We start from the raw sequence: 15,668 nt of genomic DNA, 5'->3' as shown, positions 1-15,668 counted from the left end.
CGATTCCCACCGCTCGGCGCGGAGCCGCGAAGGGCGAGGGCGCGAGGAGCCGATCGATCGGGCTGCCGCTGCGCTGCGCAAGGCCAGGCCAGGCCAGGCGAGGCTCCGTGCGCCGCAGCCGCGTCGCGAGGCGCGGGACGCAACGGCCGTTACCGTCGCGACGACGCGCGGGAGGCTTCGGCACGCGGTGGGGCGGCACCGCGCAGGCGCGGAGCGCGAGGCTGCGGCCGGCGGCGGCGGTGACGTCATCGCGCGGCGACGGGCGGCGCGAGGCGGGATGGCGGCGGGCGGCGCGCAGGCGGGCGGGTCGGCCGCGTCGTCTCCGCAGCCTCGTCCCCCTCCTCCGCAGGGCCCGGGCGGGTGGCTGCGGGCGGCGTACCGCTTCGCCACCGACAGGAACGACTTCCGCAGGTCGGTGCGGCGTTGCGCGGCGCGGGAGGGGGGCCCGGGCCGGGGCCGGGGCCGGCTCCTCGGGCGCGGGGCCCGCAGGCAGCCGCCGCTGTGCGTTTCAGGAACCTGCTGGTGAACGTGGGGCTGTTCGCCGCCGGAGTGTGGGTCGCCCGCAACCTGGCGGACATCGACCTGATGGCGCCGCAGCCCGTGGCGTAGCGGCGGTGAGCGGCGGCGGCGTGGTGGGGGCTCGCCGTGCGGGCGGGGATCCGGCTGGGCGGCCTGGGTGGGGACGCGGTGCTCCCGGTGGGGCCCTTCCGGCTCGGGGCGTTCTGCGGGTCTGCGTCGGAGGCAGATGCGATGGGAGGGGGGCCGCGGCTGGAGCGCGCCTCGGCCCGAGGCGGCCTGCGCTGTGCGAAGGCTGTTGCGCTGAACTGCCCTCGGGACGCAGACTGAGGCGGCTCCGTTTGACTCCACCCGGGAAGATCTCGGCTGCGAGGCAGAAGAGTTTCCCTCCTCCCACCCCCCCGCGTGTCGCGGTAAAGGACTGCTGTCCGTGTCCCGCCTGCACCTTATCTTCTCTTCGGCCTCGGACTCAGAAGCGGAGGGTTTCTTCTTTGGGAAACCCATCCCCAAGCCCGGGATGAACTCTGTGGGCAGGGAGCCCCAGCGCCTGGAGCAGGCGGGGTGCAGGAAGGCGAAGCTGCGGGGCAGCAGCAAGCACTGCAGCGTGTCCTAGCGCAGGGACACTCGGCAAGCAGGGGTCCCCAGGTGCTGCAGAGGCTGCGGGGCAAGGAGGCACTTTGCATGGTATTTGAGCAGAGGGGCAGCAGCTGGGTGCCAAATGCACCAGGCGGGGGGGAAGGAGGGGAGAGCGCCTTGTATGGCACTGCCATCCTGCCAGCACTTGCAGTGGTCTCAATGCATTCCAAAGACCTTTTAGACAGCCCTGGCTGAGGTGGCGGAGGGGGAGGGAGAAGCTGCTGGGATCTTTCACCTGGGATCTTTCAGCTGCTGGCAAAGCACAGCCTGCAATTCCTGCTGGCCTCTCCCTCAATTAGGAACAGGTAAAGCGAGCAGGGAGCGGAGAACCAGCAGCCCGCACTGGGGTATGGTCTCTGACTGCTGTCTCAGACAAACCCAAAGCCCCAGAGAGCAGCTGTGCTCTGGGGAGGGCAGCCAAGGACTTAGGACAAGGGCAGACACCTGCATGGCAGCTGCTGCAGGGATTCCTGCCCAGACTGTCCAGGAGAGATCTGGCCACCAGGGTCAGATCGAGACGCCAGGTGGGAATCTCTCACCTATAGGGCTGGATGACATGCATCCCTGGGTTCTGAAGGAGCTGGTGAGGTGGTTGCCAAACCGATCTCCATCCTATTTGAAAAGTCATGATTGTCTGGAGAAAGGGTCACATCACTCTCTTTTGTAAGAAAGGGATCAAGGAGGATCTGGGCAACTGCGGGCCGGTGAGTTGGAACCTCTGTGCCTGGAAAGTTCATGGAACAGATCCTCCTGGACAATATGCTTGGTCCCATAAAGAATGAGCGTGTGATCCGAGACAGCCAGGGCAAGGTCATGCCTTACCAGTCTTGTGGTTTTCTATGGAGCATTGGTGCGCAAAGGGAAGGTGGCCAATGTCATTTACTTGGTCTTGTGCAAGGCCTTTGACATGGTTCCCCACCGCATCCTTATCTCCAGATTGGAGGGATGTGGAATTTGATGGGTGTACTACAAAACAGATAAGGAATTGCTTGAAAGGCCGCAGACAGAGGGTGGTGATTAATGGTTGTGTCCAGGTGGAGGCCGGTAACGTGCAGTGTCCCGCAGGGGTCTGTCTTGGGACCAGTGCTCTTTAACATCTTTATCAGTGACATTGATGGTGGAATGGAGTGCACCCTCAGCAAGTTTGCTGATGACACCAAGCTGAGTGGTGCGGTTGACATGGTACAAGGAAGAGATGCCATTCAGAGTGACCTCGACAGACTTGAAAGGTGGGCCCGGGTGAACCTATAATGATGTTCAGTACAACAGTGTGCAAGGTTTGGCACTTGGGCTGGAGGAATCCCAGGCACTTATACAGATGGAAGGAACAGTCCTTGAGAGCTACCCTGCAGAGAAGGACCTGGGGGTCCTGATGGATGAAAAACTGAACATGAGCCAGCAGTGTACTTTTGCAACTAGGAAAGCAAACGGTATCCTGGGTTCAATCAGAAGAGGGGTGGCCAGCAAGGACAGAGAGGTGATTGTCCCTCTCTACTCTGCTCCTGTGAGGCCCCATCTGCAGTACTGTGCCCAGGTCTGGAGCCCCCAATACAAGACAGAGAGCTGTTAGAGAGGGTTCAGAGGGGGGCCACAAAAATGATCAGAGGGCTGGAGCACCTCCCTACAAAGACAGGCTGAGGGAGCTGGGCTTGTTCAGCCTGGATAAGAAAAGGCTGTGGGGTGACCTCATAGCAGCCTTCAGTAGCTAACGGTAGCCTATAAGCAAGAGGGGGATCAACTCTTTGAAAGGATAGACAACAGCAGAACAAGGGGAAATGGTTTGAAGTTGAGGGTGGGAAGATTGAGGTTGGATGTCAGGAGGAAGTTCTTTACTATGAGAGTAGGGAGGTGCTGGAACAGCTGCCCAGAGAGGTTATGGATGCCCGTTCATCCCTGGAGGTGTTGAAGTCCAGGTTGGATGGGTTCCTGGACAGGTATTAAATGGGGAGGTTGGGGGCCCTGCATGTGGTGGGGAGGGTGGGAGATTCATGGTCCTGGAGGTCCATTGCAACACAGGCTGTTCTGTGGGAGCTGAGGGTCCCCAGGGGAGGACTGGGCTGGGGTGTCACTGTGGGACCCCTCCCTGTGCAAGCTGCCCCAGCGGAACAGGAAGGGAGCAATGGCAGTGCTAAGGCTACACCAGGGCTGCAAAAATAACTTCTTTTTGTTTATGAAAACAAGAACAAACCATGAATTGTAAGAGAACATCTATTAAAAACAGGAATAGAATAAAGAGAAGGGGAGGCCCCTCCCCACAGTTGCTCTCCCTCCCCCCTCCCTCCAATAAAACCATCACCTTCTGTCACTAAAATACAGGCCTACATATGGCTCCTATCTTGCCCGCAGTCCCAGTTTCTGCCTACATCGGACCCAACCACCCTCCAAACGAAGCCCCCTCCAACCAACCCCCACCTCCAAGAGGGTCTGCATCAGCACATCCCTACAGGCCCAGTGCAGGCTGTGCCAGCACAGCCCTACAGCTCCCCACTCAGCAGCTGGGGTGCGTCGCATCGTACTGCTGGATGAAGTCCTCCATCTCCTTGAGGAGGTGGTTGCGGAGCTCGCGCAGGTTGGCTCTCAGTGCCTTCATCAGCATCGCCTCCATGGAGGGCTCCTTCTGCAGCAGCATTGTGGACACCGTGGCGAAGTTGAGGCAGAAGTCGTGGTAGCCCTGCAGGGAGCAGCTTGGCTTCAGCACGGGGCACCCCAGAACCTCCCTGCCAGCAGCACAAAGGGATTTTTTCCCCCCTCAGGGTGTCCCAGAGGTGGCAGCCTCTTCCCACAGCAGCTGTGCTGAACTGCCCCAGGGCTCGCCCACCACCCAGCACTGCTTTTTTCCCCTGTGGGTTCTGGACCTCCCGAGAGTTCTCCTGTCCCTGACTGGTCCCACACGCCCTCGCCTGTGCCGGGGCTCACCTGCTCGATGCTCTCCTTCTTGGTGAGGATGGCGGCAGAGCGCGGGTCTGTGCTGCTGGGGGAATGTGCGGAGCGTGGGGGGCGGGGTACGCTCTGGAAGCCTGCAGCCTGGGCAGTGGAAGAAGTGAGGTGAGGTTGGATGCTCTGAAGGGGAGAAGGCCTGGGCGAGGGACCAGGTGTGGGTGGCACCACACTGGAGCTGCCAGCTGGGGACCAGGTACCCTGGGGGGAACCTGCTGGGACCTCGCCACCCTTCCCTCTCGTGCAGGAGGCTGCCCCTTGCTTCCCACGTCCACTGCAGCTCCAGCAGCCCTGCCTTCAAAACCCGAGGGCCCCACTGGCTGATTTCTCTTTCCCATCAGGCAGCAATTCAGCCTCTCTGCAGCACCTTTGCCTGCTTCACTAAAGCTCAACACCTGGGCTTGCTCACGCTCCAGCACGCTCTCAATCTCCACATTACTTTTTTGGTCTTTCTCCACACGGACTCCAATTTATCAGCCTCTCCTGAAGAGCCAGCAGCAGGGCTGCTGTGGGCTCTGCATCCAAAGAAAGCAGGAGGACCTCCCCCCAAGGCTGCTGGCTTAGATTGGTGTTCATGGGCCTCCCTGCAGCTGCTTCCCGGAGACACAGGGGCACCATCCTTGCACAGTGCACAGGGCAGGGCTGTGCACGTACCAGCTCTGTCCAAGCCCAAGGAGGCTGCCCGGTCCTGGCTGCTGCTGCTGCCTCAGTGCAGACACTGGAGCCGGCCTCGCTGGGCTGTGTGCTGCTGGGCTCCACAGTAACTTCCAGCGGGATCTGTGAGTTTCAGATTGGTGAAGGCCACAAAGATGCAGTGGGAAGGCACCCAGGGGACGAAGGCAGACGCTAGGTGAGAACAGTGGGAGCCAGCGCTGCAAGCTGATGCTGCTGCCTTCAGGAGGGGGAAACCTCAGGCTCTCTTGTCCCAGGAGGAAACACCACAGAGTAGTGCAGCCACAGGCTCAAACCCACCCCATCCTGGGCAGCTGCTGCCTCCGCTGCACCAGCAACACATGGCAGATGCTGCCATGCTTGAGAGGGCAGGCAAAGCTCAGCATGTACCTCCAAAACGGGCCAGCACTGACAGCCTCAGCAGGCTACAGAGATAATGGACTGTGCAGATACAGCTCAGCACTTCCACTAGCCTCAGGGACCCTTTGGCTGCGTGGCTTTATCTGTGCAAAGCACTACAGATGCGTTCCAGAGTCCATAGAGAGGCACTGTGATAGACCCCGGGCAAAAGGAAGAATGAGGTTCACGGAGGGGACCACAAAACCCCACCTCCCTGGTGGCACGACATTTAGGCAGAAAGAGGAGACAGATGCATGAGGGCATACCAGCTCCCAGCCTTCCTCCTCGCTGGTGCTGGTTGTCTCCGAGGAGACTGGCTCCAATTCCAGGGCACAGAGCTGCTGGCTGCCTGCAGCTTCCTCTCCTCCTTCGGGCTCCACCTGCAGGCACGCAATAGCATGAGGCAGGGATGTTCATCTGTCCCAGAGAAAAGAGCCGGGTAGACAGGACAGGCAGAGTGCTGAAACCCAAAGGAAACCAGGGGATGTGCAGCCCAAGAGAAAAGTCAGGAAAACATCCTGCTTCCATTTCTGTCCAAGAGATACCGAGGTGAAGAGTGCAGGAGAGAAGCGAGGTGTGACACAGGTGGAAGGGATCCCGAGCTGGGCAGCTCCTGGGTGAAAGTCTCTCAGTATGCACTCAGGAAAGAGGTGCACACATACTGGCTTTGATCCTGCCGCTGGCTCCTGCTCCGCTGCCTGGGGGTCAGTGCCCGGGCTCTTCTCTGGGCTCTTCTCTGCATGCCCGGGCCGTTCCAGCACCTCGCTGCTTGCCACCAGCCGGCCCTGGGGGAAATCCTGCTGGTCAAGGCCACGGCAGCACCAAGGGATCACGTGGCCATGAAACTGGAGTCACCGCCGTGTACCTGGGGTAAAAACCCACCTCATCCACCTGCTGCTCGCTTTGCAGACTGTTCTTGCAGGCAGCAAGTGATTGGGGAGCAGCGAGCTGCTCTCTGAGCCCCAGCTGGCTCTCCGCGGAGCAGGACTGAGAGGGCTTGGAGGATGGATGGCACCCTGTGGAAACACAACGGCACTTAATACACAAAGCGCCAACCCTCCCCATGCAGACGCTGCTGGCTGCACACACCACACAGGGGTCCTGGGCGGCAGCCAGCGCTGCAGCAGCACCAACCTTGGGAGCTGCTGGGAGAACGGCTGTGGTCTGCTGTCTCCTGCTGGATGGGCCGAAGGAGTCGGCAGCGTCTCCGGCGTGGGCCACAATGGCGCTGGGGTGAGCAGTTGTCCCAGGAGACTTCTTGCTCCCTACAGGAGCAAAGGCAGCCCCAAGGGAAATTCAGGCTGGCGAGGATCTCTGGCGCAACCTCCCACCTTTGGCAGGGTCAGCTTCAACGCTGCATTGCCCTGCAGCACTGTTTAACCCACTGCACCCGCCTGCTGCCCGCAGCCAATTGCTGTGTGCCACAGCTGAGCCTAGACCTGTTTGCACATGCAGCACAGCTCCCCCCCCACCCGAGATCCCAGAGGGGACCACCACTCCTCAGCCAACCCATGCGAACTATGCTCAGCCCAGACCCCCAGCAGGATGTAGAAGACAACCCCTTTCCAGCCCATTGCCCCAGCCTCGCTGCAGGCACCCACCATGGGAATCCAGCAGGACGCTGCTCCTGGCTGGGGAACTCAGGCTGGGCAAAGAAGTCCCGGTGATGCAGCTGTGGTATCTGAGGAGAGCAGAGGTTTACACACTGAGCAAGTAAGGAGACACACCAGTTGGCACAAGTGATGTGATCTGCCATCCTCATCGCAGAGTAGCAAACTGCCCTTTTTGCCCTTTACCCATCCCAAGTGTCACGGCCACTGCCATCCCTCCCCAGCCCACCACTCCTCACCGGCTACAAGTCCTCAACAGACATTACCTCATGGCTCTGGTGGTCCTCTCTGTACATCCAGTGAGGTGGTGGCACATCATGGTTCTTGGGGGCCCATCTCCAATTCTCCTCATTCTGCAGGATGTCAGCAGGGCCAGGGAAAGGCCAGGGCTGCCTGGGACCGGGCTGCCAAAGCAAACAGCTGCTGGTGAGGCCAGCAACTCATTTGGAGCAGCCAGGCACCCTGCAGGCTTCCAGGGGCATTTTGGTTGTGCTCTGGGTTCCTCTGCCCACTGAGATCTTTCCACCTCCCCTCTTCCCAGTGGAATCCCACCCTTTGGCCAACCCAAATTTGGAGGAGAACCCCAACAGCTCTGCCCACCCCCGACCTCTTACCAGATGCATTCTTCCCCTGGCTCTCCAGTGCTGCTGCTCCCATGGAGGATCGCACCAGGCATCCCAGGGGCCATGAGCACGTGGAGGTGGTGGCCCAGCCTGACGCAGATAGGGCTGCAGAGGGGACACAGGCAGAGGAAAGCAGGATGAGAGCCTCCCCACTGCTGCTGCCTCCCCCATCCTCACGGAATGTCACGCAGAGATGGGGAGCCCAAAATCCTGCCATCTGTAGTCACAGACAAGTCCCAGCCTTCCCAACTCCCTCCTGTACCACGGAAATGCTCTCCCAGCTTCTCTGCATGCCAAGGCATGGAGCACTGGATCCCCACCCTCACTGTCCCACACACAAGTCCCACAAAGCTCCTGTGCTCCCAGCCACGACCGCAGCCCCACCTACCCCCCAGGGAAAGGCCCGGGGCCCCCTCCTGCAGAACTGCTTCGAGGACATCTTGCCAAAGCGCTGCTCCAGCCTTGATCCCTTTGGGAAGGAGGTCCTTAGCAAGTCCTCATTGGGCTGCAGAGAAAGTGGTGTGGGTGAGTACATCCTGCAGGATGGGCACTACCGTCTGTTTGGGGTCAGCTTCCCAGTGGTGCCACCCACAGCTGTCCCTGCTCTGCTGAGCTCCAAGCACTTGGGCCCCCTGGAGCACAACGCGGTACTGCCAGCAGCAAAGGCAGTGCAGAACTGCTCCCCATCCCCAGAGGGGACAAGGTTCCCCGCAGTGCTGCTGCTGTTCCCTCACACTGCACACATCCACTGCCGGGTCTCCCCACCCATCCCAGATCTCCACCTGCTCACGGCGATGCTTCCATTGCCCGCTGCACCCTGCACAGGTCACAGCGCCCAGCAGCACCACCCCACTATTGTTCCTCTTGTGTTGGCTCACAGCACCAGGGCACTTCACAGACTGCCTGGGAACGCGTTGGTGATCTCCCCCCACAGCGCCTGCACAGCTCAGGGCTCAGTGCTTATGGCACAGAACAGCAGCAGGGCAAGCAGGGCTGGCTATGCCCTGACACTGCCGACCTGGGGACAGTGGGCTCTTGGAGCAGCCAGGGCAGGCAGGCATCCTCAGCATCCTGCCAGGAGCCACAGCACAGACATCCTCCCCTCGTCCCATTGAGCAGCAGGGACCGAGCTACTGGACAGCAAGGAGTGCAGCAGTAAAAAAGTAAAGACTTTTATCCCCGGATTGGGGTTTCACCTGGCAGGTCAGTCCCAGGGGGCCTTGCAGGGGGCTGACCTGCTGGCAGAGGCCCAGCACCAGCAAGCGTGGGATGCAGCGGGGATGGAACCTCCTCCCTGCACAGGGCAGATCGCACCACCTCTGTTTGTTGAATGCAGCCCAACAGGAAGCAGCGGCTGTCAGCAGCTGGCTGTTAATCCCCCCCCGGCCAGCTACCTTTGTACCCCTCCTGCCCGCTTGTTTGCTGCAAGGTGCCAAAAGCCAAGCTGCAATGATTTGCGGAATAAAACTCTCTAACCCACGAAAGGTTATAAGAGCAGATATGTTCTATTTCAGCGCTGTGCCACACACTGGGTACAGGGGGGATCGCTGCTCCTAGCTTGCACACCAGAGTGGGATCTCAATACCTTCATAAGCCAAGCCCATACATATTCAGCAGTATTTCCCAAGACCTACTGACACATTCAGTACTTTTCTGGGAATTCGTTGAAACACTGTCCCTCCCCCTAGTGCATGTGCAGTAGCTTCCTCTGGTGGTCGTTGGATGAAGGCTCGACATCTCCCTCCCCACCTGGTGGTCATCCCTGGATGAAGTCAGTAGTCTTCCTCGCCATGTCCTTCCGACCTTTGTCCCAGTTTTGAGCTCTTCTCCCACCCTGCGTGCCTCTGCAATTTCTTATCCTGTTTGTTCCCCTTTCCATTGTTCTCTCATTGGCCCCCTTCTGGTGATTTGAGAAGGCTTCCTTATGGGAATGCATTTGGGCTAGCAAAAGTTAAACTAAGCAATTCCTTCCGAGTAAGCAAAAGTTAAACTAGGCAATGCTATTTGCAAATTCCTTTTGAGTTAGCAAAACCAAGCGGTGTTATAGACCCTCACATCTTGTATTCTTCAGCTTACTATCTCAGCAACACCTTCCAGGAGTCTTTACTTTTTACAGAGCGCCTCCTGATGTTGGCCGCAGCTGCTGGCAACACCCATCCACAAGAGGGGCACAGAGCATGGCTGGCAGCTGTGGAATATGGCCCAAGCACAGCCTGCTGAAGCAGGGGAGAGGTGGGGTAAGACCAGAGAACAGGACGCAGCACAGGTCTGGTAGCCAGCCTCTGTTTGATAACGAGAGCTGCCCCAAGTTGGGCAGGCTGGATAAGGCCACGGCTACGCCTCTGTCACTCCACCTGCCCTATCTAGGCTTAACAACACGCAGACTAGCACTCATGTCAAGAGTCTGAGCTGTGACTGCAATCTGTCGAGGAAAAGGGAGAATAACTCCCATGGCAAAGACACAGAAAGCATAAAAGCAGGTAACAAAAATGAGGTCTTAAGGAATCAAGCGAAGATTCTCTTTCACTTTTCTTTGCACATCATACGTTTTCTATACCCATGTTTATTTCTTAATTTGCATAACCTGTGACACAGTACTTTCTTGCTTATCACGGGAAATCACGTGAGAAAAGGGGATCCAGTCAGGATGCTGAGGACATCTTCTGGGGTTCCTCTCAGCCGGCCTGAGACCTGCCCAGCACGCAACCCCCAGATCCAGACCTGCGACCACTGTACCAGCAGGACAGGTCATACAGCCTTACCCGACCTAACTGAACTTCTCTGGGATACCGATGAGGTACAGACTGCAACAGCAGTCTGTGCTCAGAGCACGTGTAGTACATTGTCTGAGTGCAGCTGATAGCTGTCAGTGACGCGTGCTGCAATCACTGCCTTCCCGCTGGTCGCTTCGGAGCTGACTGCAGCCCCCCCTTATCTCCTAAGGGCTGCACACACCCAAAACGGCACCTCTTCTCCAACCGGTCTCCAATAAACAGAAACAGGCAATTTCTTCTCCCTAGGCTCTCTTTGTTTCACCAACCTTTGCTTAAAGCAGTTTAATGCAAAGCCTGCAAACTCACTGCGCCGTGCGTCACTCCATCAGCCCCACAACAGCCCTCACTGCTGCCTCATTCCCAGCTCTGGAGGCTCCTGCAGGCACGGTCGCTCAGGCAGACAGCAAGCACATCTCCTGCGCACAGAGCCCACATCCCAGGCCGTGCCTCTGCCCCACTCCGTCGCTGCCACGTGTTCCCCAGGATGCTCCCAGCTTTGTGCCAGGGGCATTTTGGGGAGCAGCGCACCCCAGCAGCATGGCTGCTCTGGCACAGCCCGAGGAGCTGAGAAGGAAGGCTGAGAGGAGCGTGTGGTGGCCGTGGTGGCCCTGGCAGGACAGCGCTCAGCACAAAGGGATGCTGCCCTCACACCCACCTACGCGGATGGCAGAAGCTGAGCAGCAGAGAGCTCCGCTCCTCGGGCAGGGCTGGCTCAGCCGCGCCGGGACAGCTGGGAAGCTGCAGTTCAGCACTGCTGGCTTGGCCAAGAGCTGCCAAAGCCGTCCGTGTCTGCTCACCTTCCAACACCACGGCTGCCTTCATCTCCTGCTTGCAGCGCTGCAAACCCCATCGCCTCAGCCCGGGGCTGCTCCGAAGCTTTGCCCACGGCGCTGCTGCCGGCCCAGCACACCCCCTGCTGGTGCGGCCACGCACACGGCGCCTCCTCTTTGCCCGTGCTTCCAAAGGAGCCACATTCCCATTTCCTTAGCTCTGGACAGCCAGATATGTTAGTGCTCGGGGCAGGCAGCTCGCCCAGCCACATAACGAGACGTCTCACTTTCCTGCTGCTTAATGAACATCTGCTTTCTTTCACGTGGGTATGGATGGTGGTTGGCAACGCACAGATAACAAGCTGGTCCAAACTGGCCTGGCCTGCAATGCAAACTCCCTCCTTATTCCAGAGAGTAAAGCAGAGTTTGTGACCTTGCAGTAACGCGCGAGGGAGATAAGGGAGAGCAGGGAGACCAAGCTTGAGCTCCCCAGTGCCAAACATTAGCAAAGGAGGAGATAGCAAGGAAAATTCCAAGTCTGAAGCAGACTCAAACCTTAAAAGATGCCACGTGAGCAGTGCTGCAAACACTGAGGGGGCAGCTCGTGGCCCATCGGGGCTGGCTGCTTCCCAGCGCTGCTCCCACCCCGCAGATAACATGCAGCTTTCCAGCTGGTCGGTTAATTGCAGCCTCAATAGCCATAAATCAATTAACTAACTGGGCGGATCAATTAGCTCTTTGCGATTTGGGAAAAGAATCCAGCAGCACGGACAAAAGTGTCCCCAGCCTACGTGGCCTCTGTGGCAGCACGTCACCTTGCGAGGGGAGCACCAGCAGCTACGGCGGCTCCTTGCCTACTGTTACCTACCAGACCACGTCCTCCTCCTGACGACCCGGGCATCCGCAGACAGGAGGATAAGGAGCTCCCACGGATGTGGGGACGCTGCCAACTATTTCTAGTATTTACTCCTTGTACAGTAAGGTTATAGGATACAGCAGTTACTGAATTCCTGGTGTAAAAGTCCAGGACTGCGTTTGCGGAGCTCAGCAAACAGGTGACTCTGCAAGGTGTCACGACATCTACCTGAATGCAGACAACCACACAAATCCTGCAGAACATCAGCAGGAAAAGCAGAAGGGACTGTCACTGGAGAACAGTTTGGGCTAGACCCAAGTTTGAAAGCTATTCTGTCCCTGGGGAGAGCAGCACAGCATCTCCTGACGAACAGCGCCCATCAGCTGCACGGCTGTGTGCGCGCCCTGCAGTGGGGACAGCACAAACCTCTGCGAGCGCCCCGGTGGTGCAGAAGTGCCCTGTAGAGCTGCACAGAACAAAGCTTCCACACAAAAAAAGCAGTGAAGGCTGACAGGGATAAGGCAGAAGTGAGAATTGCTACAGGTCCTCAAAGTGGAGCAAAAGAGCAGGAAGCAGCCAAAAGAAGCAGCGGGTGACCAGCTGTGCTGCAGAGCCAAAGCCGAGCAAAAAGCTCGTGCTCAGGGCTGTGCCCAACTATTGCAAAACCTCGGGGCTCACCAGCACTGCTGCTGACCTGCGGGAGCTGCGTGCAGGCAGCCAAGAGCTGGGCGGTTCAGCAAAGTGAACACAAAATTGTGTGAAACTTTAGGCACGTGCAGGGTGGGACAGAGAGAACAGAAGGGATATTTTCCAAACAACGCTGCTGAAACACCATCCTGCCCACGTGTACCAGCAGTGCTTCCACAGCGACGCCTTTTGGATCGGAGCAGCGTGGTTACAAACAGCCCAGCTCTGGCAGCCCTGCCTGGAAAATTCGCTCAGGCACAGGCAACGTCCCACGCAGCGTTTCAGGCATTCCCCCACTTTCTATGCATTTCTCTCTTATCTCACGTCCTGCAGGCAGCAAGCCTCAGGCAGCAGCACAGCTGCCCTTATCACCCGCTATGAAACATTGTTCCCAGGCACAGAAATCTTCCAGTCCAACCAGCCTCGGCCAGGAGCTGACGGCACTCAGCAGGCGGTCAGTTTCCGCACAGGGGAAGCTCATGGCCACAGACACCCCAGACTTCTGCTTCCTGCCACTGAACCGCTGCATGGGCAGCTTGCCAGGCCTGGGCTGGATGTGCCTGCTCACCAGCCAGCGTGCAGCACGCGTCTGCTGGCCATGAGCTTGAGCAAGGCTTTTCCTTTAGTGACAGAAGCCGCCATAAACGGGATCCCGGGTTAGAACTGGACAAAAATACAGAGAAAGAACAGCTCTGCTGGCCCAGGACCCACCAACCTGGGAACACAGCACGGCCTTGAAGAGCATCCTTGAGCTATACACAGAAGAAACTCAGACACCTGGAGAGATTTGCGGTAAGTACAGCACAAAGAAACCACAAAAACGGTCCTATTGCCTGGGAAAGCACAGGTCAGATTGGGAAACTGAAAACCGGCGTGGGAAAGCCAAAGTCTGCAACCGGCATTGGCCTCTCCAGGTGGCACTGCTCTCCAGCTGGGCCTAAAGATTGAAAGGCAACTCAGCATCTACCCAAAAGAGAGCATCTCAGAGAGAGATGCCCCACGAGAACTTCTCCATGTGACACGTCCCAACGGATGGATCCTTGCACGGACGCAAGGCTGCCTCCCCACTCGGTGATGTGGCGCATCCACAACAGCAGCCTTCAGCCCCCACTAACAGCACAGCAGAGAAACGTGACCCTGTCTGCCACCTCATCACACCGCCACCCCTCCCCAGCCCACCTCTGCTCACCGGCTGCAGGTCCTTGACAAACATTACCTCACAGCTCTGGTGCTCCTCTCTGTAGACTGAGGGAGGTGGTGCCACATCACAGTCTTGCGGTGCCCCTCTCCAATTCTCCTCACTGCGGAGGATGTCAGCAGGGCCAGGGAAAGGCCCGGGCTGCCTGGGATCGGGCTGCCAAAGCAAACAGCCGCAGGTGAGGACAGCAGCTCATTTATCATAGAATCATAGAACCACAAGGTCGGAAAGGACCTACAAGATCATCTAGTCCAACCGTCCTCCCATCACCACTGCTACCACAGGCACTAAACCAGATCCCGTAGCTCCACCACCTCCCTGGGCAGCCATGCCGGTGCCTGACCACTCTCTGAGAGAAAAAGCTTTTCCTTATGTCTAATCTAGACCTCCTCTGCTACAGCTCGTGGCCGTTTCCTCGGGGCTTGTTTGTTGCCTGGGAGAAGAGGCCAAACCCCTCCTCATCACAACCTCCCTTCACGTAGTTGCAGAGTGCAATGAGGTCTCCCCTGAGCCTCCTCTTCTCCACACTAAACAGTCCCAGCTCCCTCAGTTGCTCCTCATAAGAACTGTGCTCCAGACCCCTCACCAGTTTCGCTGCCCTTCTCTGGACACTTTCCAGGGTCTCAGTGTCTTTCTTGTAGTGAGGGGCCCAAAACTGAACACAACACCACAACACTTGAGGTGCAGCCTCACCAGTGCTGAGTACAGGGGGATGACGACCTCCCTGCTCCTGCTGGCCACGCTATTTCTAATGCAGTCCAGGATGCTGTTGGCCCTCTTGGCCACCTTGGATGGCTGTCGGCTCGTGTTCAGACGAGCATCAACCAACACCCCCAACCAACACTTCCCTCTTCACAGTCTTCTGGCCACTCTGCCCCATGCCTCTGGGGTTGTTGTGGCCAAAGCGCAGGACCCGGCAGTTGGCCTTCCTGAACCTCATCCCATTTACCTCAGCCCAGCGATCCAGTCTAGCTAGATCCCCTCTCAAGGGCCTCAGGCAGATCGACACCACCTCCCAACTCGGAGTCATCTGCAAACTTACTGAGGCTGTACTCAATGCCCTCATCTAGGTCATCACTAAAGATATTTAACAAGATGGGCCCCAGTACCGACCCCTGGGGGACACCACTTGGAATGGGTTGCCAGCTGGACTTAACTCCATTAACCACCACCCGCTGGGCACGGCCCTCCAGCCAGTTCCTTACCCAAAAAAGGGTCAACCAGTCCAGGCCACGGGCAGCCAGTTTCCCCAGGAGAATACTGTGACAGCCCGTGACAAAGGCTTTGCTGAAGTCTAGGCAGGCAACATCAACAGCCTTTCCCCCGTCTACCAGTCTGGTCACCCAGTGGTAGAAGGAGATGAGGTCGGTCAAGCGCGACCTGCCTTTTGTGAACCCGTGCTGCCTGGGCCTGATCCCCGGGAGCAGCCACGCCTCCTGCAGGCTCCCAGGGGGATTTTGGCCGTGCTCTGGGTTGGGCCGTGCCCACTGAGCTCTTTCCAACTCTCCTCTTCCCCAGGGCAGACCCACCCTCTGGCCGACCCAAACTTGGAGGAGAACCCCAGCAGCGCTGCCCACCCCGTGCTGCCCAGCTGCTCGCCCCCATCTCTTACCGGACGCGTTCTTCCCCTGGCTCTCCGGGGCTGCTGCTCCCACGGAGCGTCGCGCCAGGCGTCCCGGGGGCCGTGAGCGCGCGGAGGCGGCGGCCCGGCCCGACGCGGATAGGGCTGCAGAGGGGACGCGGGGAGAGGAAGGCAGGATGAGAGCCTCCCCGCTGCCGCGGCCTCTCGCAGCCACTCCGCGTCCCAAGGCTGGGAGCGGCGGGTCCCCACCCTCAGCGCCCCGCTCCCAAGTCCCACAGAGCTCCCGCGCTCCCAGCCGCTGCCGCAGCCCCGCCTACCTCCCGGCGCGCCCTGCCGCACGACTGCTTCGAGGCCATCCCGCCCAGCGCCGCTCCGCGCCGCTCCGCGCCGCTCCCCGCAGGGAGCAGC

General features: G+C 58.8%; 2 protein-coding genes across 3 annotated transcripts; one reads left to right on the top strand and one right to left on the bottom strand.

Annotated features, from left to right (window-relative positions):
* The first annotated feature begins 249 nt into the window (after positions 1 to 249).
* Positions 250 to 3,513, top strand: LOC149915030 (mitochondrial import receptor subunit TOM6 homolog). Its single transcript, XM_090124405.1, has 2 exons — positions 250 to 411; positions 513 to 3,513. Exons 1-2 carry the CDS (start codon positions 278 to 280, stop codon positions 607 to 609), a joined length of 231 nt encoding a protein of 76 aa, XP_089980531.1. The 5' UTR covers positions 250 to 277; the 3' UTR covers positions 610 to 3,513.
* Positions 3,506 to 15,631, bottom strand: LOC149915029 (uncharacterized). Of its 2 annotated transcripts, XM_090124399.1 has the most exons (14): positions 15,578 to 15,631; positions 15,291 to 15,404; positions 13,697 to 13,834; positions 7,782 to 7,898; positions 7,385 to 7,498; positions 7,037 to 7,174; positions 6,762 to 6,841; positions 6,295 to 6,425; positions 6,043 to 6,176; positions 5,823 to 5,945; positions 5,427 to 5,540; positions 4,744 to 4,866; positions 4,069 to 4,176; positions 3,506 to 3,823 (listed from the first exon to the last, which is right to left on the bottom strand). In XM_090124399.1, the coding sequence occupies exons 1-14, from the start codon at positions 15,614 to 15,616 to the stop codon at positions 3,641 to 3,643; spliced, it is 1,656 nt and encodes a 551-aa protein (XP_089980525.1). In that variant the 5' UTR covers positions 15,617 to 15,631; the 3' UTR covers positions 3,506 to 3,640. The 2 variants fall into 2 exon arrangements, with proteins under 2 accessions (XP_089980525.1, XP_089980526.1); XM_090124400.1 differs by lacking the exon at positions 4,744 to 4,866.
* Positions 15,632 to 15,668: the final 37 nt, after the last annotated feature.

This window comes from Phasianus colchicus, chromosome 25 (genome assembly GCF_987193195.1).
Source record: "Phasianus colchicus chromosome 25, bPhaCol1.hap1.1, whole genome shotgun sequence".
Taxonomy (NCBI): domain Eukaryota; kingdom Metazoa; phylum Chordata; class Aves; order Galliformes; family Phasianidae; genus Phasianus; species Phasianus colchicus.
This window is presented reverse-complemented; position numbering and strand designations above follow the sequence as displayed.

Excerpts from the sequence above, each read along its gene's own strand:
- LOC149915030 (XM_090124405.1), top strand. The coding sequence starts at position 278 with ATGGCGGCGGGCGGCGCGCAGGCGGGCGGGTCGGCCGCGTCGTCTCCG. Across the intron at positions 412-512 it reads GACAGGAACGACTTCCGCAG|GAACCTGCTGGTGAACGTGG; the intron begins GTCGGTGCGGCG and ends TGTGCGTTTCAG.
- LOC149915029 (XM_090124399.1), bottom strand. The coding sequence starts at position 15,616 with ATGGCCTCGAAGCAGTCGTGCGGCAGGGCGCGCCGGGAG. Across the intron at positions 6,842-7,036 it reads AGGACCACCAGAGCCATGAG|ATACCACAGCTGCATCACCG; the intron begins GTAATGTCTGTT and ends TGCTCTCCTCAG. Across the intron at positions 4,177-4,743 it reads CTTGGGCTTGGACAGAGCTG|GCTGCAGGCTTCCAGAGCGT; the intron begins GTACGTGCACAG and ends TCCACTGCCCAG.